Source organism: Chelon labrosus (genome assembly GCF_963514085.1).
Source record: "Chelon labrosus genome assembly, chromosome: 2".
NCBI classification, from domain to species: domain Eukaryota; kingdom Metazoa; phylum Chordata; class Actinopteri; order Mugiliformes; family Mugilidae; genus Chelon; species Chelon labrosus.
The window spans coordinates 33,561,811-33,585,487 of NC_140338.1; the positions used below are offsets into that span (position 1 = coordinate 33,561,811).

Consider the following 23,677-nt stretch of genomic DNA (forward strand, 5'->3'; position numbering starts at 1 on the left):
CCAGTCACTTAGCTTGGATATTTACAGTTTTCTAGAGAAAGCCTTGCCTGGAGGAGACACTTCAAAAACAAAAAGAGCTGAATGGAGAAGAGTAATGATGTGTTTGTTAGAGATAACATGTGTAGCCCTAGCCTTTGAGGTGAAGCAGTATGTTCTCCCTATGATGGTGTTGTGTGGTTTTCTTTAGCTTATATTCACCCAGGCAGGTTGACTTATTAGCTGTTTTTCTTTCGGACAACAGCCTGGAGGAGTATGTACAAGTTACACATACCTGCAAGTTTTTTTTTTTAGTACAACCACTGTCTTGAACTGCTGGTTGATGTGAAGGGGACTGATTGCCCTGCTTTAGAGATAAGGCTAGCAATATTGTATATTTACAGGATCCAATGTTACTAACAAGCTGCAGTATGCATTTGAGAGTTAAGGAAAGGCTTTTCTTTTAGTTTTTCATGGTCTGTGCTGAAAGTTACCAATGTAGATCTAAGTTTTACGTTTTATTTTCATTTTATGCATAAAAAAGGACAAAGTCAAGAAATATGCTTCCAGGCGTCATCAGACTACTTTAATCCACATTTTAATTGGTGGATAAAGAATGTGTTTAAAAACCTTAATTCCCAACTTAACTGCTGGTAAAAGTTTTATACTAGCCCACACTGCTTACAGCGAAACCTCAATACTGCAACCTGGAAAAAAGGTCTGGACCTCTGGCATTAATCTTTTCCACATAATTTCTTAAGAATGTCAAGGTCTCTGGTCATCTCGCACATCCCCACAGCCCACTCTCTGTATGTCTGTCTCTCTCTTTTCTGGTCTGTCCTCAACCAACCCTGAAGAGCTTTATGTGTGGGTTTGTTGGTTTTGGGAGCTGCTTTGCTCAACATCAATCCAGGCTGGACAAGTGAAATGCCTTAAAATGACTAAAATCCCCCCAAAGCTGATAGTACAGGGATAGTACAGGCTTACGTGTTCCAGTGTGATCTAGATGCAGTTGGATTTAGAGTGGTAGAGAAAGTGTTTCCAGTGTAGAATTGAATGAAAATGAACATACAAGAGTCATATGTTCAATATGTGTAATAAAACTTGTACCACAGGAACACTTTATTAGAGTCATGCGATTGAGTTTGGAAGCCTAAAAGGCGAAAGGGACATGAGATTAGAGGGTGGCGCTGAACTATCAAGAAATGAAAAGCATATTTTCCTTGTTTTATTGCGTCACACCGACACTCCATTCTCTCTTGTTCCATCCATCTATCGTCATGCTCTAACTCCGCTGCGTGTTTATTTTCTTCCCTTCCAACTTCCTTCCATCGCCCATCGATCTATCCTTCTTCTCCTCTCTCTGTCAATTATCTCATGTAAACTTTGCTTTCCCTCATTGTTTTTCCAGTGAAAGTGCCTCTGCTTTTGATTAAGCCCAGTGCTCTGCTTTAATAGCATAACTCCCCCCACCTCCCCATCACACACACAGTACCAACATCATACATCATATCTCTGCTTTGTTAAGCAGTAGAGTGGTTTGCTTTTGCTACCAGATACTGATCACCTTCTATATTTCTTTCTAAAGTGAAACCAGTTGAGATATTTTCAGATTTGTGCCTGCCTGTTTTGTTTGTGCCTGCTATATAATAGAGAATGCTATGTTACTGATGCAGGGGTGTACATCTACATACAAACGCACACAGGGACACACACAGGTGTGGTTTGGGAAGTGGACGGCAGTCGCACCTGTCTGCCAGCTGTTTGTTGTCCCTTGGGGAGTTTCAGCCGTCTCACTGACAGGTGAGGAGGCCCAAGGCTGAGAGGCACATCACAGCTGTCCTAGCCCAGATGCTGAGGAGGGACAAAAATCCTCTGTGTGTGTGTGTTGCTGTGTGTGTTTTGTGGTTGCCTCATTACCCCGTACCCCCACTTTTTTGACTTTTGAATAAGTAACGGTTGCTGGGGTGAGCTTCAATAAGGATTATGAACAGATGAAATTGACAGACTAAAACATGGCCTTCATTTCTGCTTCCTTCCTTTGTTTTTGTTCTTGCCCTCATTTCACTTCTCATTTTATCCCTTTGTCTTATTCAGACAGAATCTACTCTGTAATTTCATCTCTCCCCAGTATGTCATCCTTTTTCCCCTGCTTTCTCTCTTCATCCACTTTTTCCTTCCCTCCCTCCTTCCTCTCACTCCTGTTCTCCTTCCTTCCCTTGTTGCCTCTCTTTCTCCACTTCCCTCCATCTCCCCTTTTCCACATAAAGCTGTTTTTCATAGAAGCCCATGCAGCCTGGAATAGCATTCCCTCGGGCGCTGCAGGGTGAAACACTAGACTTTTCTGAGCCCAAGCCAAACAGATGCTGGCTCTTGGAGTCCCACCAGAAACAAGCCTTCATGCTTCTTTCTTTTTTTCCGTTTCTCTCTCTAACACTCTCACTATCTTGTTTCTTCTTCCCTCTCACTTTCATGCTTTTTGTCTCATCTCATCCCTTTCTGTCCTTGGTTCCCTGTCTTTCTTCCTGGTCTCTCACTCTCCTGACACTTTCTCACTCTCATTTCTCTGTCTGACTCTCTTCCCTACTCTATGACAAGGGCAACATCTTAGTTTCCTTATCTTTTTGCAGTGTCGTCCAAGCAGCCCGGTGTCTGGCCTGAAATGTCTATTTAGCCTCCGCTTTGTCAAACTTCCTCCATTCAAATCTGTTGTTAGGTGACTGTCGCTTTGTGCCTCCACATTTGAGCACAGACCTTGTGCCAGGGAAGTAGTGGAAAAACTGGGGTTTTCTTGATCTTTCTTTAAATATTTTTCTCTCTTTATTATCCACCCTGAAGTCTACTCCTACATTTTTCTTCTTGTCTTCTTTCTGTCTCTGCTTAGAATTTTCAACCCACCTCATCCCCACGTTTTTTGGCACAACTTGCTAGCCTGCCCCCCTCTTTCAGTCTCCTTGTATAGCTCCTTCCTCTACTTATTTTTTCTCTGCCTTTCTTGCTAGCTCAGTCTTTAAATTTACTTGAACCCAGGGACCCCGACTGTTACATAAATGGGTTAAACACAGACACACGTGCTCACATACTGTATGTACACACTCATGCCTGCACATACAAACCCTCTTTTCATCACATATGCACACACGCACACAGTGCTATAGGGCCATACTTGGCTTTGCAGCTTTTGGCAAGCGTTCAACTCTCTCCCAGTCTCCTCTATTGCCTACTAGCTGATGCAGTGTTTACATGAGCTGCCAGTCACAACCAAATCAAAAGCCTTTTCCTCTGAGCTAAGAACAGTTGGGGGCCGAGGAGGTATGCTGTGAGTTGCTATGTTAATACTGATTTGACTATAGCCATTTTGGTGGCTGAATGTAGACATTTGTGACTTTAGTTAAGGCTCTATCGTTTTAGATAGGCCCTTTGGTGAAGCAGAGCTCTATTACTCTTGATACTCTTGAAGTAGTTTGCACTGAGGGCAGGCACTTGCTTTTTTATTTAGCAGTAATAATAAGACAAAGAATTCAGATTCCTTGTTGATTTGATGAGTGACTATTGATTTGTTGACATCTTGGTCATTACACATCTGGTGCAGACAAAACAGCCATTAATGCTGAGAATGAACCCTGTGAACTCTAGGGTCCATAAGCCTTTTATAAGGTTATGCAACATGTTATGGTGGCTGCACCAGGCATTACATCACTGGTTAGATTACAGGGGATCAGATTTGCTCACACACGACTTCTACCCCACATACTTATTGCCTTCCATTTTATAGTGATACATACTGCAGATGAAAGCTCATGTGTGTGTTAAAGGGATTGCACTCATTTAAAAAAGAGAATATTAAACAGTGGTACTGATGTTTCATGCCTGTTGTGTTTGAACCCCGAAACAAACATCATGTGACTAGACAATCTGTTGAATGTACAGTTCAGTCAACTCTGATGCTAACTCTGAGTAAAGCTGCAGTTTGCCATAGCAACAGGTAAATGAATACCAGAGCCTCCATTTTTATCCAGCATTGATCAAAATAATGTGTAAGAGAAAAAGGTGAATGCGTTGACCTTATTACATTGCTTTTTATATGTAGACTGATTCATGACTTGCTGATTACTGCTAAAAACTGACTGTTATGCATTAAATATTGAAATGTAACTTCATAGTAGTAGAAAAAAAGTAAAGCAAACAACTGTACAGAAACACATAGATCAAAAAGACCAGACATAAGTGGCTTAACTAATATGCAGTAAGTGTTTCTCATTGGCATTTTTGTTTTTACTTTTTTTTTTAATTGTTTTTTGAGGAAATGAAACATGTCAGACTGCTCTGCCTGGTTTGCCAAGAGGAGACAGGGAGAAACTTTTCTTGTTGTTTTGTTGAAGAACCTGCCAGGTTTCATTCACGTAGTGTTTTAACATCATTACTGCCTCAGAGTTAAAGTGATCTCACAAATTGTAACTGAAAACCCAGAGTTTACTTCACCTCAGGGTTATAACGCTTTTAGTTTTCAACTAAAAGGCAGTATTAATATGGATTAACTATACAGCACAGTCAAATACCATGGTCCAGTTGCCGTGTGGACAGTCAGATATTCTGTGTATGTGTGTAGCTTAGCTGGGGCAGAGTACAGGGATGATGTGTGGGGTGATTGTGGTAAGGAGGTGAATTAGATTCCGAATTAGAATTAGTGACGAGACGTTAAGCTGGATGGGCTTATAGGCTAAGCGTTAGGTGGTGGTGGGGGATGTGATCCCTATGTAAACACTCACACACGCATACACACAGCTCGATCAATCAATATGTGAATGCCAGACCAGTTTAAGTGGAGAGATGGAGGTGAAGTTTGACAACAAGAGAAAATGGACAGAAATGGCTGGAGAAAGCTGACAAACAAGGGCAGAGACACACACACACGTGCATATGTTATATCAGTGTGTGGTGTTTAAGTGACTTGTGCTCTGTGGGTACACACATGCTCTGTCTCTGATCCAAACTCTAAAAAGACTGTAGGCCTCTGTTGTCTGGCAGAAGCCTTGAAGTCGCCTGCTGTCCTCTGCCCAGACTGAGTGCTCTTTTTTGGATACGGAAGATTGTGAAAGGTTATGGAGGGAAGCTGAGTGTGTCTCTACATATGCATTGTCCAGTCCTAATTAAGAAATAAACATTTTAACCTGTCACATACTCAGTCGGGCATGCTCACTCTTTTTTCCTTCATGCACTATACATACACATAAATACCCCATGTGGCAGTGATGCAGTTCCACAGTGAGTGTCTATACTGGCAGACAGATGGCGGTCTGCAGTATTGTACATCTACACCCTGATGGGTTTATCTGCTTGTCTGTGTTGGTGCCCTCACTTGTTTGTTCGGACTCCAAGCTGTTCAAAACTGTGCTAGATGCAAGGGTTAGCACTACCGCCATTTGTTGGATGGCATTGTTTGCACACTGCTCTTTTCTTTCATTTTTTAATACTAAGAAACAGCCCATGGTATCCAGGTGAGAGATTCAGCAATTCATTTAAGAAACCTCCAGCCAGCTGTGCAATCATGAACATCACAGCCACGTTTTCATTAATGTTTTCTCATTTTGTCACTGTGCCTGGCAGCTGCACCAAAGATAAGATCCAAATACACATCCACATATATAAGCATACCCTCAAAGGGGTACCCACTGGTGATACTGATCACTGGGTTGACTTCAGGCTGGCCTCCGCGCCTGGCTCCAGCTCCCTCACATGACCTCACTCTTTGCCCCTCATGCCTCTCGCATCTGTCCTGACTGGGCCACACAATGGACAAAGAGCGCCCGGAGTGTGTGTCTGTGCTCATGTGAAAGTGTGCAAACACTACGAAGTGACAAACAATTTATTTTTGAGCACTTGTTTATCTTTCGTGCATTGTGTTCTTGTGCGGTTGAAGTTGATGGCAGTTCAGATCCTGAGACGTGGCACTCAAACGTACAGCCATCTTCCCGCCAACTCAGTTAGTTTCCTCTCCTCTCCTCTCCTCTCCTCTCCTCTCCTCTCCACTTACCTCTATTCCTATGCATGCATGCATATTGACATGGCACAAAAGGAGTGAACATCAACCCATGTCAACCTTGTAAAATTTTGCTTTCATTGGCTCATACATTCTGACAAGCCTGTGATTGGCCAGTGTGTGTTCACGCCCTTGTGTACACACACACACACACACACCCACACACCCACAAACACAAGCACACACATACACACTGTTTGCTTTACTTACCCTGTGTTGAGCTGTCTGGCTGGCATAATCCCCAACTACAGTGCCAAAGGGTCAAAGGTGACCACCGCTTTGCAGTTCAAGCTCCACGTCCTTCCGCTGTTCAGTGGGTATGTGTGTCTGTGTGTTGTCAATGTGACAGCATGACCTCTTTGATCAAGTTTTTCTCCCCTGGAGTTTTCCTTCATGTATATATACAGTAGCATATACACATCCCTTATATGCTGCACTGTTTTGACTCTCCTCCTCTGCTTGTCAGCAGCTCCTATCTTCCTCTCCTGCCACCATCCCTGCTCCTCCTTTTGATTTTCTTTTGATTCTCTTGGAATTATACTTCCCAGCAACACACCTATAGTGTCCGAGTGCTGCACTGTATGTGTACAACCAAACAGGGAACAGTGACCATCATCTACCGTGTGTAACAGTCTGTAACTGTTAAACTCAATAAACTCAAAAGTTTTAATGCTTACACTTTTACACAGTTGTATTTTTTTATAAATTTCTTCATTCTTATTATTACTGTTTTGTTGCAGCAGACAATTGTTTTGATTATTACTTTCATGTGTTCCCAAAAGAACAATCACAAATTTTAAATGTATTGAAATGGATGAAATCTCACTTTACTTTCATCATTCCATTTCTCAGGAGCAAAGAACTTAAGAGGGCCTCTGTAATTGGGTCTCCTTCTTTTCAGTGCCACACATTCACACAGCTGACATATTGACGTATTGTTATGTTCATAAAGTGGCACATTTGCTCTGAATTTTCATTGAAGTGTTCCTCGGGAGAAAAAGACTTGGCTCCAGGAAGAATGTTTGTTATCACTGTTATCTCAGTGGTGCTTTTCGAGGAGTTGGCAACCTTACTCAGTATCACTGTGTGGCTGTGTTTGCATGTGTGTGTGTTGAGGATGTTTTCTCGCTCTTATCAATGTGCCCTTGACTGTGCAAGTGCACCAGCCTTATATCAGTGTAATTCACTTTCCTTTATGCATCCTGTAAGTAAAAGCAACAAGTTTGAAAGATAATGGTGTGAAAAAGCGTAACAGTTTAAGAAGCCAGTAAAGAACAACACTTAGATGCAATAGTAAATAGGCAATGATGTGGGCAGAAATCAGGTGGTCTTAGTTGTTTAAAAATGGATTTGAATGATTCATTAGAACCAGATAGATGAATACAGATAAATGTGGATTATGAAATATGACAAAGAAAGAGGAAGGAATAAAGAGAATGACAGTTCAAGGGGTAGAACATGGGAGAGGCTTACCTTAAAGCACCCCTCTGCTGGCCAGACAGGAAGTGTGTGTAACAGCCTCAGCACAAAGACCCACAGTGTGTATCTAGGCCAGCAGGAAAAGGGACCGGGGGAGGAGAAATCCAAGTCTCAACACAGGCCTTCCCTCGCTGCTCGGCTCTGTACCCAGCTTGGTACTGTATGTTTTCTGCAATGTTTCTTGCTTTCCTTTTGCAGAGCTGCACTCAGTGCTGTCTTGGATTACTCCATTCCAAGTGTCTCAAGCACTTTTCTGTCTTTTATCATTTTCCTGATCTATTCTCAACTACTGTCTTGTAATCCTCATGAGTTCAGAGTTAACAGATGCTGTAGCGGTAAGAGATGGCACTGGAGATTGCAAAACCATCCAAATGTAAAACAGTGCTGTATAGTGCAGCACTATTGTACAGCTTTGTCATGACAGTCTAAGTTTTTGTTAGTTCTTTTGTCTCTGCTTTTCTTTTGATGAAGTTATTTTTATTTCAAGTTTGCTTCTACCGGAAATATGCATTTTGCCACACTGCCATATAGTTTCCTTAATTTTTAAATCAGTGTTCTAGTCTCTTGCAAATCAACATTCCCTCAGCTTACATATCCTTGTGTCTGTTGTGCCATTTCTTGTAGGTGTCTCCTCTCTGTCTCTTTGTCAAACGGCTCTCAGCTACAGATGTTGCAGTGTAAGGCATTTTGATTTGAAACACTTTCTTTGAACATGATAGTGTGTATGCTATGTAAGGGTCTTGCTATCTAAGGGCAAAATGCAGAAGGGATAAGCTCCTACTCACATCTCAGTAATATTCACTGCTCCATATTTCACTTTGATTTTATTCACATCAAATCTCTCTCCCTTTTCATCTCTTTGTCTCTTGTTCTCTCCATTCCTGGCCTGCTTCTCTCTACAGTCTAGAGAGTGAAGTCTGAGCTAGCTGAGATGCCTGGCCCAAGGCCTTGTTGCTTTATTTGCATTTCACCATGGTCTGGATGTGCCAGGAAAATGCCACCTGGTGGTGATAACCCGCCAGTGCAGCCTTCAGCTTGTGTGCATCTATCTGATATTTGTATCTTGTGAAAGTTGTGTAGGTAGCAGCGAGAGTAAGTGCACCGCCTCCTTCCTTCTCCCTCCCACATGTTCCCCTTCTCTTTCCCTTTCCGGCCTTTGTGCAGCTGTATTTATTTGGGCTGTACCAGAGCTTTGCAAAGACACCGGTCCTTAACACACTTGGGTCCCCGCCCCGGTTGACTCCTTTAAGCTGAGTAGAGATGGAGGTTGACAGGGTAATAATGCTGGTGTCAACACCACTTACAAGACAGTTATATCAGTATCAGCTCGGCGGGGGGACGTTCACACTCTGTTAGGCTGGGTCATGAACCGTGCTGGGGGCCCCCAGCCTCAGCCACACATACACTCACACATGCAGTAGGCTCAAGCTGCTGCTAATGAAACAGCTAAGATGTACATGAATGCAAAATATGCATACTGATATATAGTTAACACAAACGTATACACACATGTATAGACAGGCTGAACACATTAATTCAGCTTGGATATTCATGCCATTAAGTGCAAATGTGCTTATTCTTTGGGCATAAGTTACGTGGATTCAAATTTAATCAGCTAAATCAGTGATGCTTTATTTCAGAGTCTTGTGTACTTTCTGTACTTAACACATGTCAACTGGAGTACATTTGTTAGTGTGTGTGTTTGAGGGTGTGTGTCTTCATGTGTCTGTCTAAGTAAGTTTCTCACTCCTTGAGCCCTACCTTTCAGGACTTTAAGTGGCTGTCCAAAAGAAGGTTGTGTCAGCATAAATCTAAAGTACAGAATCCCATTAATGACTATCCATGTTAATTATAAGTACCATTGGAGGCTTCTGTGACCACATTGGATAGAAAAAGTGATAATAATTGTGTTTGTGAGACAGAAAACCCTTCAAGTTCCCCATTTGGTTACTGTCTCTATTATGAAATGAAACAGAAAATACTCTTGTTTTGCAAAGAGCACCTGGATGAATTACAGAATTGCTTCCTTTGGATACACTTAAGTTCTTAAAGGCTTTCCCACAAGTTTTAAGCATTCAAACCTCTTTTAAGGAAATTTTCCAGGTTCAAGAGTCAACCCTTGTCAATACTGGAATTCACTTAGCTATTTTGTACCTCAACCTTTCCGCTGTACTCAGACAATTATAATTTCACTGAAGTTTTATTTCTCACTTTATTTGCATTTCTTTGGACAAAATGGGTAACCTAGAACAAACTGACATGCTTACAGTTCTGGCAAGGTTAATGCAATGCATTGTTTCACATGCTCTGATTTGAGGAAACAAGCCATGGCATGTGTGTGAATGCTAAGCCCGTGACTCATTTTTAGCACAATGCACTAAAACGGTAGAAGAGAGCAATATGGCTCAAAATGTTCTAAGCCCTGCTTAACTGGTAAAACAGTAAAGAAAAATTGAGAATTAAACATTTTCATCAAGATGAACTGCAAATCTCAAAATGCTGATGCCAGGGGGATAGACAGCTTGAGGTAGATAAACTAGGGCTTCGAAGGAAAGTTATTTTACACCCTTCAACACAACACATCTGGTTCACACCTTTAGTTTACCTTTGATATGCAGAATTTAACCATTCGTTTTCAATCAAACCTTTAAGAAAAACATCAGATCAGATCAAATCAGCTATTTGCAGTGAAAGGCCTAAATTAAGTATAATTGATATACCACAAGTTTTCATGCTTTTAATCTCAGAATTTTGTCAAATTAATTTCGTAACCCACTGGGCAGGCTAATTTAATAAAATCTATCTTGTTTTGGGGATACTGTCTGTCAGCCTACTAATTAGCTTAAATTAAATTGTAGCAGCCTGCGAATGTCCTGGTGACTTTATAAAGCCAACATTATTGGACAAAACTTTGTCAGGAAACAGTCAGGGATCAGTTTTTAGGAGGCCCTTACAATTCAGTGACAGAGAAACAATACAGAATACTGTGCAGTTCAGTAATCTGCAATGATGGAGCAAAGAGGTGATGGTTGGGTGAGGATAAGACGGTGAATAGAGAGAGGGTGGAAGGACTGAATAGAATAAATAAGGAGGGGGGTATGTATGGGCACCCAGCCAACCAGATATCCCCCCAAACCTCCACCCATAACTTCCCTTCCTATCCTCCATATTCCCAACCTTGTAATCCCTCCTCTCCCTCCTCTCTGCTCCTCCCTCCGTTCTTCCCCTCACTCCTCCTTCCTCCCTTCCATCTCTCTTTCTGTTTCTTTCCATCCCTGCCCTCGTCTCTCAGTATCCCTCTCTCCTGGGTCTTCTTGCTGTGGTGTGGTACTGTTGGCAGAGCGTGGGCGCAGGCGGTACACAGACGGGAGCACAGATGGGCAGCAAGCTGCGCAGGGCGGCCAGGCACACCTGCTCCACACACACACAAACACACACACAGAGCCCTACTCTGCCACCTCGCCACACAGCCTGCTTGCCTGGCACAGTAGCACGGTGTACACACAGACACACATGTATACATACACAGATAGATACATTTATTTGTACATCCATACGTGCATACACAAATTTCTGTACATGCACAGATTTGTACGTACATAGTGTATACCATCCAAACAGTGAGCACACATAATAGATGGTCGGTAGATCTGACATTTTCATTCTCTTATGACTAAATATTTAATTTGTCTCTGTGAAGAAACTCCTAAGTTCTTGCGTCTTTCAAAGTAAAGATTTGAGAAGGTCACTTTCACACTTCTGGTTCACCACATGGGGATCTGGTTAACACTTTTAGGACAAAAGCATTGCTGCGCACACACATGCACACATTCACTAAATAGCTGCAGTGATAGACTTCTTAACGCTGCAACAGAAATATACCCTCATATGACACAGACTTAAATTAATAAAAAAAAACTGAAATATATTTATATATTAATAAGAGAAAAAAATATAATAAAATAATGTCCAATAAAAGAGCTGACTGAACATCTGTGTGGGATAGCCGGGGGGATTAGGAGGGTTTGGAACATTTTAAGCGCATTAAGGATTAAAAAAAGGTCAGAATGTTTAGCAACATACCGATAAACCTCTTAAGCGAAACCCAATTGGGAGGCTGTACCGCGTTATCCTGTGTTTTGGGGAGGAGAGGAAGGGAGAGGGGGAGGAGGAGATAGGGGACTGAGGGGTGATGGTGGAGTTGACATTTGTTCCAACAAGGAGGGGAATCTCAACACATACTTGTAGTCACACACTTTCATGCTCACACATACAGACATACACTGGTTTAATGTGGCAACAGTGTATATCAGCGCACATGCTGGTTTGTATGCTGACATAGGGAGTGTGCATGGATGCGGTGCACAGACTGAAAAATGGTGTGCCTCTGCCCAGCCCACTTGTTACTTCTTTCAGGTTTGACCTTGACTATTATTTTGACTTCATCCCATGTTTGCATCATAAGTGTATACTTATCTACACCAAGAAAAATTACATTTGAGCATTTTTAGTTTCGAGTGTTACTAGAAGGAGCACAGTTCTGTTTTCAGTGCCCCGCTTTGGCCTTCTGACAGGCTACTGTGTCTGACTCCTAAGGCCAGAAATACTTCACAAGCTGTTGTGTTCTTATAGACAGTCAGCTACATTGTGTATGAAATTCTTCAAAGACTTGCCTATGCCCTATGTGTGTTACTGGAGGATTCAGCCAGGGGTTACAACAGAGAACTCAAATTGTCCAGAATGTCGTAAGTGAATTTATCATTCACTTACGACATTCTGGACAATTTGAGTTCTGTTGTAACTTATTTGTATGGAACGTTGGTCAGTGGTTAATATAACTGCTCAGTCAGCTCAGGTGTCTAATGACTGGTGAGTGAAACCCTACATTTCCCCAATACTGCCTCCATGCATGGATTCTTGCTATTGGGTGTCTATGACTTGTCCCTGATCAATGGACTCATACAGAGTGTCTCCTTACCTGACATGTCGCAATACGTTGCTGGACCTGTCCTCTCGCCACCATTATCTCCAGTACCCATGGTATTTGAGGTACTTATTCCACATTCTATACCATATAAAAACAAATATGTGATTATAATTTGATTTGACTTGAAACTGCAGGGACTGGAACACATGACGTCCCCAGTTTGAAGAGAATTCATTTAAAAATATATGCAAAGCTTGGGTAGTACAGATTTAAAACAGCATTCGAGGTGCTTGAGAATGCAGGACACATGGAACTGATCCTGAGGAAAGCCACAGAAATGGCAAGGGTTAATGCAGACTCTGAGACATGATAGGATTGTTAGTGAGAGAGAGAAGACATAGTTAGGGTAACAGTACTGTATGTCAAACCATAATGGCTGGGGTTATGTTGATTGTGGTGGGGTCTTGAGATTTGCCCTGGAGCCTGTACAGAAATTCTGCAATCAGCAACCAGTGACAGCAATTTGCATTACAGTTACAAAACAGATGTTCAACACAAACACACCACAAAAACATATTTCTACTTAACAACTACAAAATAAACATTTACTAATTAATTCATTGTAGTATGTCAGCATTTTAATGCCAATATTAGCACAGGTTTTGTCCACCAAACCCTAGAAAAACGATTGCAGTACTTTCCTCTTACTTAACAAGAACTTAATGCTTTACCTAGACAGAACAAGCTTTGGTTGCATGAAAGATTTTTTTCTGATTTGTTAACACTTCATTTAAGATTTGTATTTAGTTATTATCACTAGTTGAGGTTGAAAGAGGAATCCAATGCTGTGTTCATTTCTGTAGCACACCCTTCGTCTCATCAGCTGCATCAATATACATGCACTAACTGAACTGCACTAAGAGTCAGTTCAGTCAAGTGAGACTGGGGCTTTTAGATGTGTCAAACCAGTTGAGATATGAGATGTGTTACAAATTATTTTGCAGAGAAAAAAAGTGTAGCGGTTGTAGTGATTATTATTAAATTGTATTTGCAGCAATTAACACAAACAGTAATCGAACTAAGCATCGCTCGCCCATGCTTCTTGTGTACATCATCAGGTGATTCTAGGTTTGTTAATTCACTGGCTCAAGGGTTTGAGGTTAGAGATGGGGTTGCTGGCAGTGTAGGCAGAGGGGCATCTGAGGCAGGACTACGATTGGAGTTGCTGAAGGGAGGGCTTTAGGGGACTGCGGTAAGAAGATAAGGGGCTGGATGTGTGGTTAGGAGGCTGGTGGGGGTGGTTATGAAGGGGGTAGAGGGGGTTGTGGCTGCTGTTGTAGACTGCAGCTTGCAGGGCCGTGATAACCAGGAATCAAGACTCTGCCTTACCTCCCTCTCACCCTGTCCTCCTCAGTTATCTCTACAGCTATATGGGATGCACTGTTGAACTCAACAGTGGCACCTATTTCCCATGAGTTATGTACTGATGTGTTGTAAGCACAGTAGTAGTGGGCTAAGGAGCATTAGCTCAAAATACTTAAGCCACAACTACTGAAAACTCCAGAAAAGCTTTTCAAGAGTAATCTTCTTTGTTCTGTTCATATCTCACATATGAACAGAGCAAAGATAAATAAATTAGAAGTGATGGTTCTTCTCAAGTTTGCTGGGGGTTGATTTGGTTTTATGAAATCAAGACCCTTGAGTGATGTTAAGGACAGTTACCAGTTTTCCTATATGTTACACATATCCACTTGACAGTCTCTTATCTGCCATGAGCTTTAGCTTTCACACCTCCGCAAGGGCAGAACATGTTGGGGATCATGACAGGCCAACAATAGCCACTTATACCAAAAATACTAAAGTGCAAGGTTTCCAAGTGCTGGGTGTTTCCAAAATTTGATATGTCCATACTGGAAAACAGTGGATCTCTGTTACTCAATAAGCTATCCGGTGTATGATTTCAAACCATGAGATGGTATTTTAAAGAGGGGTCCTCAGGGATGTTCATGGTGTCAGACTGTATGAACATCTGAACTTGTTATTTATGTATAAAAACTATAACATATGGATTTCTGTTTGTTGTGTGTATTATTATGAAATATCTGGAAGTTACCACAAACAGACTCGAGATGAAGTAAATCTTCAGCAATTGTTAAACAATCAATAGTTAAACATAAATTCGAATGTACTAAATACAGAATACTTCTGTCAGGAGACACATGTAATTATATATTGTATAAACTAAATGTTACGTAACATAGATAAGCGAGAATATCGAATAATAAAAAGCCAATGATAGAGTAGGAAACAGGCTTTACTAAAGTAACTTTTTTAAATTTCATTACCATTTTGAGATATGTATACCATAAGTTTGCTCCTGTGATACTATGTCTACTTCTTGTGAAGCCAGTAATGTAACTAATGTAACATAGTGTACATACAATATGGATGCAGTGTATCTAACCAGTGCCTGTAGGCTACAGTGTAAAAAAATGTATTTACAGTAATGGAATACTACACTATGGTAAAAAGGCCAGTGAAGTCAGGTTGTTTTCTCAACAGCTTTCATTGGCCATCATATATGTTTACTCTGAGTATGTACCTCAGTTTTTTTTTTCCACGTATGAGTGTGTGTGTTTGAATGTGTCTGGGTGAGTGCGTGCGTGGCGGGGGCGCAGTCTCGTATGTTTGGAGTGAGTGCCGTCAGTTAGCTGGAATGTGGCACTACCGCCAATGCTAAGATGGCTGCCAAACTCTAAGATGGCTGCCAGGATTACACCCAGCCAGTGAGAGACACAGAAGAGCGAGAGATTCTGCATGAGAAGAGAGGGGGAAGAGAAGCTCTCTTTCATTTCTCTGCTCTTTCTTTCTTTCATTCTCACTCTTGTCTGTCTCGCCCCTCTCTCAGTGGATAAGCAGTGCTTCATAGGCAACGAGACAGGTCTGTTATTGTTTCTGCTCAGTAATCTGTGGCTTAGTGTGGCTGCAAGGCAAGTGCTGCTGGCAGGAGTCTGTGTGCTCTGTTATCACCTACAGCCTGCAGATAAACACCTCCTTTAGCTAGCTTGCTTGCTAGCTACAGCCTAGCAAGGCCTAAATGAATGGCCAGTAGCATTAGTGCCTCACACCAGTCCAGGAAATGCAGCTCAGTCTTATTTACCAACTCATGAAATGCAAGGGAATGCATACAGTATCAACATTTATGCACACACGTGACATTTATTCTGACAGCCCTGTCAAGAATTCACACTCTGTCATGCTGGAAAACCTCTTCCTGCAACCTCCTCTTTCAGCCTGTTGCTCCTTCAACTTTAATCGTACCATTGTGTTACAAAGACTTGGCATACTTGTGTTGGCTCATATGAGTGAAGCTCTAGTGCTTTCATAGTAGACCAGCTATAACATGTGTGCGGTTGTGCAAATGTGTGTGTGTGTGTTTCTCTACTACCCTTCAATCCCAAGGGGAAGAGCCTTGCCTCAAATTTACAATTCTGCCTCAGTCCCTCAGGACAACCTGACTGTCATGGTCAGACTCGATCTGTGTGCGTGTTTATTTATGCATGTCCATGCAAGCATTACAACCTGTATTTAATTAAGAAACAAAAATTGGAGAAAGAAACAGATTGAGAGAGAGTGCACATGTTTGTGTGGGTGTGTGTTCATGTATATGTGTGTGAGTAAGGTGTTCTGTTTACACAGACTAAATCCCTACAAGCAAGAAAGTATTAAATAGGATTAGGGTGAGGGATATGATTGCGTGGTTAGATACTAAATCGCATAGCGGCACACTGTAAATGATTGCACCTTAAGTCTGGGGGTACAAGGAGACAGGAGAGAACATTCTTAGATACAAGACTGTCACACAAAAATGTGTGAATTCACACACATACATTCACAAGATGTATACCATACTCTAACACATACTGCTTATTCCCTCTCACACCTCAAATATTACAGTCTTGGCATCGGAGATACATAGATGATTCATTGAGACATCGTACACTCACCAGTATGTTTTTCATTAGTTTCTCAAGTGTGCTAACCAGATCCTAACCATTTGTCTTTCTCTACTCCCTCCTCCCTGTCTCTGCTTCCATTTAGAATCTGGACAATCAGACAGCTCTAGCCAACAGGGGGACACAGACATCAAACCACCACCCAACGGTAGGTAAACATCCACCGTCAAATAGGCAGACTAGAACTTATTTCATCATGCTTTTTTTTTTTCTTTTTTTTTGATAATGGATGTGGGTTGTTTCTGATGTGTGAATTTTAGGCCTTTGTGTGTAAGTGAAGTCTTGACCAACTAATTAATCTGTACAGGGCACCTGAGTTTCCAGGACTGTTTTGTCACCTCAGGGGTGTGGAATGTGGCAGAGCTGGTCAGAGTGTCACAGAGTAAGTAGAAAAACAAAAAAAGGATACACAAAGAGTCATATTTTCTGGAATTGAACAATTACGTTGCCAGGGCTTGACATTAGGTGCCTAATAGCCACACGTATTTGTCTGACACAACACAACACAATCAAAAACATAGACTCTTAATTGTACAACTGTGTGAGGCATTCCACTTGTCCAGACACATGGTTTATTTTCCCCAAGCATTCAAACTATCATGTTGAGCCTTGAATGATACAGTGTAAGATGTGGCTATTTTTTTTATCCTTGTCAGCTCCTGTAGCCACAGCATCAGGTCCTAACTTCTCACTGGCTGACCTGGACAGCAGTCCCAGCTACTACAACATTAACCAGGTGGCTCTCGGGCGGCGCTCCCTCACCTCTCCTCCTTCCACCAGGTAAAATCTCCCAAAAATGTTTTGTGTGTACAGAGGTCTATGATGCACAGGAAACATCTGACCATTACAAAGGCACATCTATCTACCCTAAGTACAGGCTCTAATGGGTGAAACCACTGTGTGGCTTTTTAGGGCTGTCTTGGTTTCTCGTATTCTATGATGCTGAGAGCAATCGGGGTGGGGAGGGGCAGTGTGAAATCATAGTAGTACAATATTTGCCAATGATATATTGCTTCTCATCACAATGATGGCTTTGCTGTCAAGTAAAGTATACAATTGAGCTTTCTGAAATGAGTTTGTATTTAGGACTACAAATCCGTTCCCAGTCTTGGAACCTATACACACACACACATATATATATATATATATATATATGTGAGTGTGGGTGTGTGTGTATGTGTGTGTCTCTCTCTCTGTTAGCTGCTCTCCTCTTTATAAATGTGTGATGTGTGATGGCTCTTTCTACTTTTTCCTCTTTTATGTCTTTCTTAACTTTCTCCCCTTCTTACTTCTGTCATTTGCTGTCACTTTAGGTCTGAGGTGGAGTTGTACGCACACCTTCCACGGAGGTAGTTATAAACATCTAAAAGATACAAATTAACGAGACATGTTCACAGAAACAAACATACACACACATAGAGAGAGAGTCTAAATGTGTGGCTGCCTCTGCTGTCCTTCCGTTTCCTCCTTTTTCATTCATAGTTTTGACTTTTCTTGTGCTTTGTCTGTTCTTCTCCAAGACTTCAAAACCTGAACCCTGTTTATATGATTGCTTTTTATTTATTAGCTGTGATAGGTGTTGTATCCTTGAACCATGCATTTCTCTACCATATATAAAAAAATCGTCCCCTGCTCTTCCCCTTTCTTTCTACCTCCCACCTCTAATCCACCCACCAAATATGCTCTCATGCCCTCAGCTCCACCAAGAGGAAGTCCTTAGATGACAGTGAGCTGGAGAGCCCCACCGATGATGTTTTCTACCCTGGACGTTCACCTGCTGCCAGTTCTTCCCAGTCCAGTGCGTGGCCTAATGACATGGATGCAGGTACCCTCCTATCCCACCTCACCGCTGTCGCCTGCTAAGCAAGCATCGTGAAACTTTAGAGCCCCCTTGCCTGACCATCTCCAAAGTCCTACATGATGCCTCCATCTGACTTTTGTTACTTCACCACTTTCCCTAACGCAATGAACTGCCTTCACTCTGGTGATGACACAGCCCTGAACACCCCTTAAAACCTGCCACTCACCCACCATTCACATTTCCATTGTAGTACGATCTGCTCATGCTGCTTACTATAAGCTTTGTTCAGACTGCAGGCAAAACAGATTTGACGGATTGTCTTTTTTGTGTTTTTTTCAAGTTGGATTTGTTTGTCCAGATTTCAGACCTCCTCCAAATGTGGTTTGGATCAGATTTGCAGAAACTGTTGTTGGTGCTTCTTTTTGATGTCCAGACTTTCTCAAATCAATCTGGATATGCCAAACTAGCAAATAAATAAAAAACTGATTTGGGCTGCCAGTCTGACCAAGATCTTAGAGAAACCAATATGACTGCAACATATGCTATCAGACTGAGGATCTATTAAGAAAAAAACATGGTTAATTTATCTTATATTAATAGAAATGGAATTAATCACCAGAATATAATGGTCCTGGTCTTGAGCAATTTGCAAGACGAGGCTAAAGGCTAAAGCATTTGCATTGTTTAAATGTCTAATGCTCTACTATAATATAGTTACATTTGTAAATACATACATGCTTGAAACAGAAACTGTTTATAATCACTAGGTTTTGTCAGATTGTCAATCTATTGCAACACACAGCAGAAATAAAGAAAGACCAAGGTGTAGCCTTGGCAGAGATCACTCAAGTCTTTTGCACTGATTAGAATAGCCTCTCACTTTATTGTTCTGTAATTGAGCTTAAAAGCGTTAGCATGTTTTAAATGAGTCCGTTCCATTTTTTGATCACAATTACACTGTAACACTATCACAATAGTTCCAGACAAACAAATTTATCATGGATAACTGGTGTTAATTGCTATCTACCAGATAGCTAAATGCCAAGATAAAGGATGGAATAATAACTCACAGAAGCTTGTACTGAGGCTTTATGTTAGTGTTTCCATTGTTTAGGCAGTAACCACTTCTACTGTCATTCAGCTTTGAACATTACCGGCATTTCTTCCTCTTCAGTACCTCCTACCTCAGCCATCCTACAAACCAGTAACTCCAACACATCCCCTCTCTTGTTCATGCCAAGAGTTCATATTTTTTCAACCTCACCTTAAGGCTTACTTGATGTTATGTCAATAATCAGTCACTCATTACCTCCATCATACACAAATGCTCACTCTTAACTGTCTTCCCATTTCTTCCCTTTCTCTCTCTCTCTCTCTCTCTCTCTCGCTTTCTTTCTTTCTTTCTGTCTCTCTCCCACTTCCCCTATGTCATTGTTAACAATACCCTTCTTCACTTACAGTGCAGCACCATTTGGCGAGTGTGCAGGAGAGGAAGATAAAACATGAAAACGATGGCGTGCAGTTTCCTTACCATGGTTAGAACAACATTGATTACACTCATATATATTTTCTATATATTTATCAGCCTTTATGTAGCTCAGTCATTCCTCTCTGTGTGTGTCTATAAACATATATATGGTATAAACAGTATAAAGTGTGTTTGTGTGTTCGTGAGTTGTATGAGTTTTATAATGAGGACCAGGTAATGTGCCAATAAAAGGCACTTTACTTTTGTAATTATTTTAGTCATGTTCAGTTGTTGATCAAAGTTTTATTTACTGACAATACAGTTTCTGTGATGTACAGTGCCAGGATTGTCAAGGATTATCCAGTTTAAACTTTTTCCTGTGATGCAGTGACAATTTAACTGACCTAGACTGACATCACCAACAGGCATACCTATTTGCTGTGTCCATTCTGCCTTACACACACTAGTGCAATGACCAACTCATGTACTGTACATGCAGATCACCACACATGCACCTGTACTGTAACATACATAGACGCCTCTCAGACACATTGACTCCACAGTCACATCCTCCCTCACATGCAGACATTCACACATTGAAACACACATGCTTATCATACTCTCCACCCCTGCAGGTGTTCAGGTGCCTGCCTCGTCTCAGTCCCTCCCTTGCCTCAAATCCCTCATTAAGACGCTTGTGTGGATCAGAGGTGTAAAACCCTTCCGCCTGCTCCCTAGCTTTCCTTTCAGCCCTCCATCCCTGTCTCCCTTCTGTCTAATTGAAAACATGTACAGCAGGAAGGGCTGTGGGGAGGGAGAAATATGTCAGAGGAAAGAGGGTGGAGAGAGAACCAGAAATTAGGCAAGTGGATGAGAAAAGTGGGTGGTGCAAGAGAGAAGAGAGGAGACTTTGCTGTACTCCAATGGTGATGGCTAATGTGAGAAAAGAATTTTCAGGCTGAGAACTAGAGGAGCCAAGAATCTCGGTTAGGTTTTGCCCCAGTCCTCTCACTTGAGCCTCAGCGGCTGCTCTTCTGCTCCTGTTCCACTTAGCTGTAAATGTAATTAAGAGGCTGCTCATCAGAGCCGCAACAGAGGCTTCTGCACGCCTTAGCGCACCAGAGCCTCACCTCCCATCTTTTCCCTGCCTCACTTTTTTTCCCTCTGTGTGTATGTGTATCACCCCTTTACTATCCAAATTTCAGCACAAAGCCTTGTACACCTCCTAATGAGTTTGGCAAAAAGGGGTGCAGAATAGCATGCAAATCTGGACCCTTTACCCAATTAATTTACAAAATCCAAGTGAAATATTGGAAAGGCAAATTCTTTTGTAATTAAACTGTGGCTGCCACAAACATTTTAAAACAAGATAGAACATTATATATATATATATATATATATATATATATATATAAAAGAACCACAAGTGCTTATATATAAAAGAACCACAAGTGCTACTGGCAAATCTCATCTGGGAATGCCTATTCAGGTGGACGGCATAATGTGTGAACAGGCAAACACACATGCATAACCAAACTAAGGTTCTGTTGAACATAAACCCACAGGTGTAGGTCAGTCTGTCCACAACACCATTTACACCTGACTTCTTCCACAACCAACAGAGCACACTCATCCTTTGACACACAGATATATGAAGATGCATTTATGCATATAAATCACAAAAACATGGTTACATTCAGATATGGATATGATGGATTTCTGCGTACATTTCACACAGCCCAGTTAGACACACACACGTGCAAAGCTGAAGCATGGTCCCAGATGGTGTTTCCGTGTGTGTGTAGCCTTGGGATCCATGAGGATGCTGGAGACATCTGCTCCACAGGGGTAAGGGTGGTGGGGGAGGTTAGTGGAGGCAATTGAAACAGCCATGATTTCATATTAGTTCCAAATGATTGTGAAATTTTCCTGAGACACCAGAGACTTGTGGTAGTGGGGGGCTGTGCTTGGTGCTTTGAGCTAAATGTTACAAGCCCTCAGAGAGATACGGCTGGACTTAGCAGTTATGGACATATGTGGTTTAAATCACATGGGAGAGCAGAATTCCCCAACTTTTCTTTACATGTTGAAACCACTATCTCCTATCGTTTCCAACATCGTGTGTGTGTTTGTGTCTGTGTCTGAGTCTGTGTGTTCTTCAGAGGCGCATCTGGTGGCAGGCCTGTTAGTGCAAAGAGACAGAAGGGTCATCATGGGAACGCTTGATTGGTTGCCAGTGAAATACTAAGGCTTGCCAGAAGAGGAAACAGCGCAGTTGTGGCACACATACACACAAAAAAAGCACACACAAGCCAGATAAGACTATGTACAGTCTCTGAAGTACTGAAATATTGTCTTTCCCTTCCCTTGCTGATAGTGACACTGATATAACTTTCTATATATACAGTTGTCAGTCTTCATCAGATTCTCTGTGTTTCCTGGCTTGGATTTCTATACTGAAGATACATGTTATGCTTCCAAAATAAAAGCACATAATACTGCTTCTGTGAACGCATGATTGTATAATATATCAGGTTCTGGTTCTTACACATTCCTTCAAATCTCAGACTTTCCCAGCTCTCCCCTCCAGTGCTTTTCCATCTTTCAGTCTCTGCAGACTGCTCTTATTTCCACCTTTCTCGCACCAGTGTGACAGTGTCATAGCAATCACTGCTAACTGCTGGTGTCAGAAGAGGGATCGGGGTTGTTTTCATGCTTGGAATCTGTCTGACAGTACAATACGCCCCCAGACTCCTGCTACAGTGGGGGGAGGGGGGGTTGTATATGTCTGCTAAAGACATAAATGGTTCACACATATTCACTCCCACCTGCTTGAGACTTAACTCTCTCACACAGGGAGGGAAGGTTTTACACGCCCCCACACTCCCATAGACTTTCACACATCTCCAGCTGGAGAACTGAGGAGGAATCGTATTTAATGCCTTGTTTGATGCGAAGGGACCACAGAAATAGACTACAAAACAAGAGTCTAAAAAAGTTCGAAAAGAGATGAGTACAACACCACTCACTTGCTAGGAGGATTAGAATAAGACTAGCAGAAGTAGAAATGCGTTTGTTGTTTCGTCAGTTAAATGTGGCGATCTTTCAAGAGTGTTCAGACTTGTGTGTGTGTGTGTGTGCGTGTGAAATAATAACCATATTTAACATCTTATGACATTCTAATTTCATACATGTTGAGCAATGCAATGAAGAAAAAAACACTGCTGCATTTTTCACAGGTTCTGCTTTGCTCTCTAGCTCCCTTGCTCCTTCACATATTTTCATGTCTCCCACGTTCTTCTCGCCTCTCTCTTTCTCTCTCGTTCTCCCTCTGTCTCCTCTCTCTGTCCGTCTGCTTGTCTTTCGCACTCAGCAGCTGCCATGTCCATACTCTACAGTGTGTGCTATTTCTGAATGAAGCTGTCTTCAAGTGCAGCCAGCCCATGGGCTTCGCTGAAGCCTGACCACCACTAGCTGACTGTGGCTGCATGGTGGCCCTGCTCATACACAGAGAAACCCTAGAGCTGGCACCTGAAAGAGAGAGAAAACCCGAAAAAGATGAGACAGAAAAACATACAGTGGCACAATAGAAATGATTATAGCTACAGATGTTCTTTGGCACTAAAACAAAGACCAGATTCAGTTTGAATTAAGCTGTTTTTCTTCATTTTATCCTTTGAAGACATGCACTTGAAATATGAAATGTTGCTCAGCCCATATTATATGACCATAAAGTTGGGGGTTGGGCCTACTAGAGTGTATCTCTGAATAAATTTTTAGTTAGTCCCCACAATTATCATTCAAGATTTCTTGGGTCTTTTCAACATCTTTGTGCTTTCTGATTGCATCATTTACAGAGTCCTGAGACTAAATTAGAGTTATTGAGACTTACAGAGGTCAATGGCAAACAGCCAAAAAGGACAGGGAACAATGCATTGCCATCAACCAATGATAAAATTAAAATCATCAA

At 41.7% G+C, this 23,677-nt stretch overlaps 1 protein-coding gene across 9 annotated transcripts in view; it reads left to right on the top strand.

The window, feature by feature from the left end:
* nfixa (nuclear factor I/Xa) overlaps positions 1-23,677 on the top strand; it is a 103,762-nt gene that overhangs the window by 65,081 nt on the left and 15,004 nt on the right. For 6 of the 9 annotated variants that reach the window (XM_084555341.1, XM_084555337.1, XM_084555344.1 and 3 more), the window contains 6 exons: positions 16,524-16,586; positions 16,746-16,820; positions 17,095-17,218; positions 17,752-17,787; positions 18,136-18,263; positions 19,700-19,774. In XM_084555341.1, coding sequence (XP_084411467.1) covers positions 16,524-16,586; positions 16,746-16,820; positions 17,095-17,218; positions 17,752-17,787; positions 18,136-18,263; positions 19,700-19,774 — 501 coding nt within the window. The remainder of the gene's footprint in view (positions 1-16,523; positions 16,587-16,745; positions 16,821-17,094; positions 17,219-17,751; positions 17,788-18,135; positions 18,264-19,699; positions 19,775-23,677) is intronic. The other 3 variants (XM_084555338.1, XM_084555345.1, XM_084555343.1) reach the window with 1 other exon arrangement.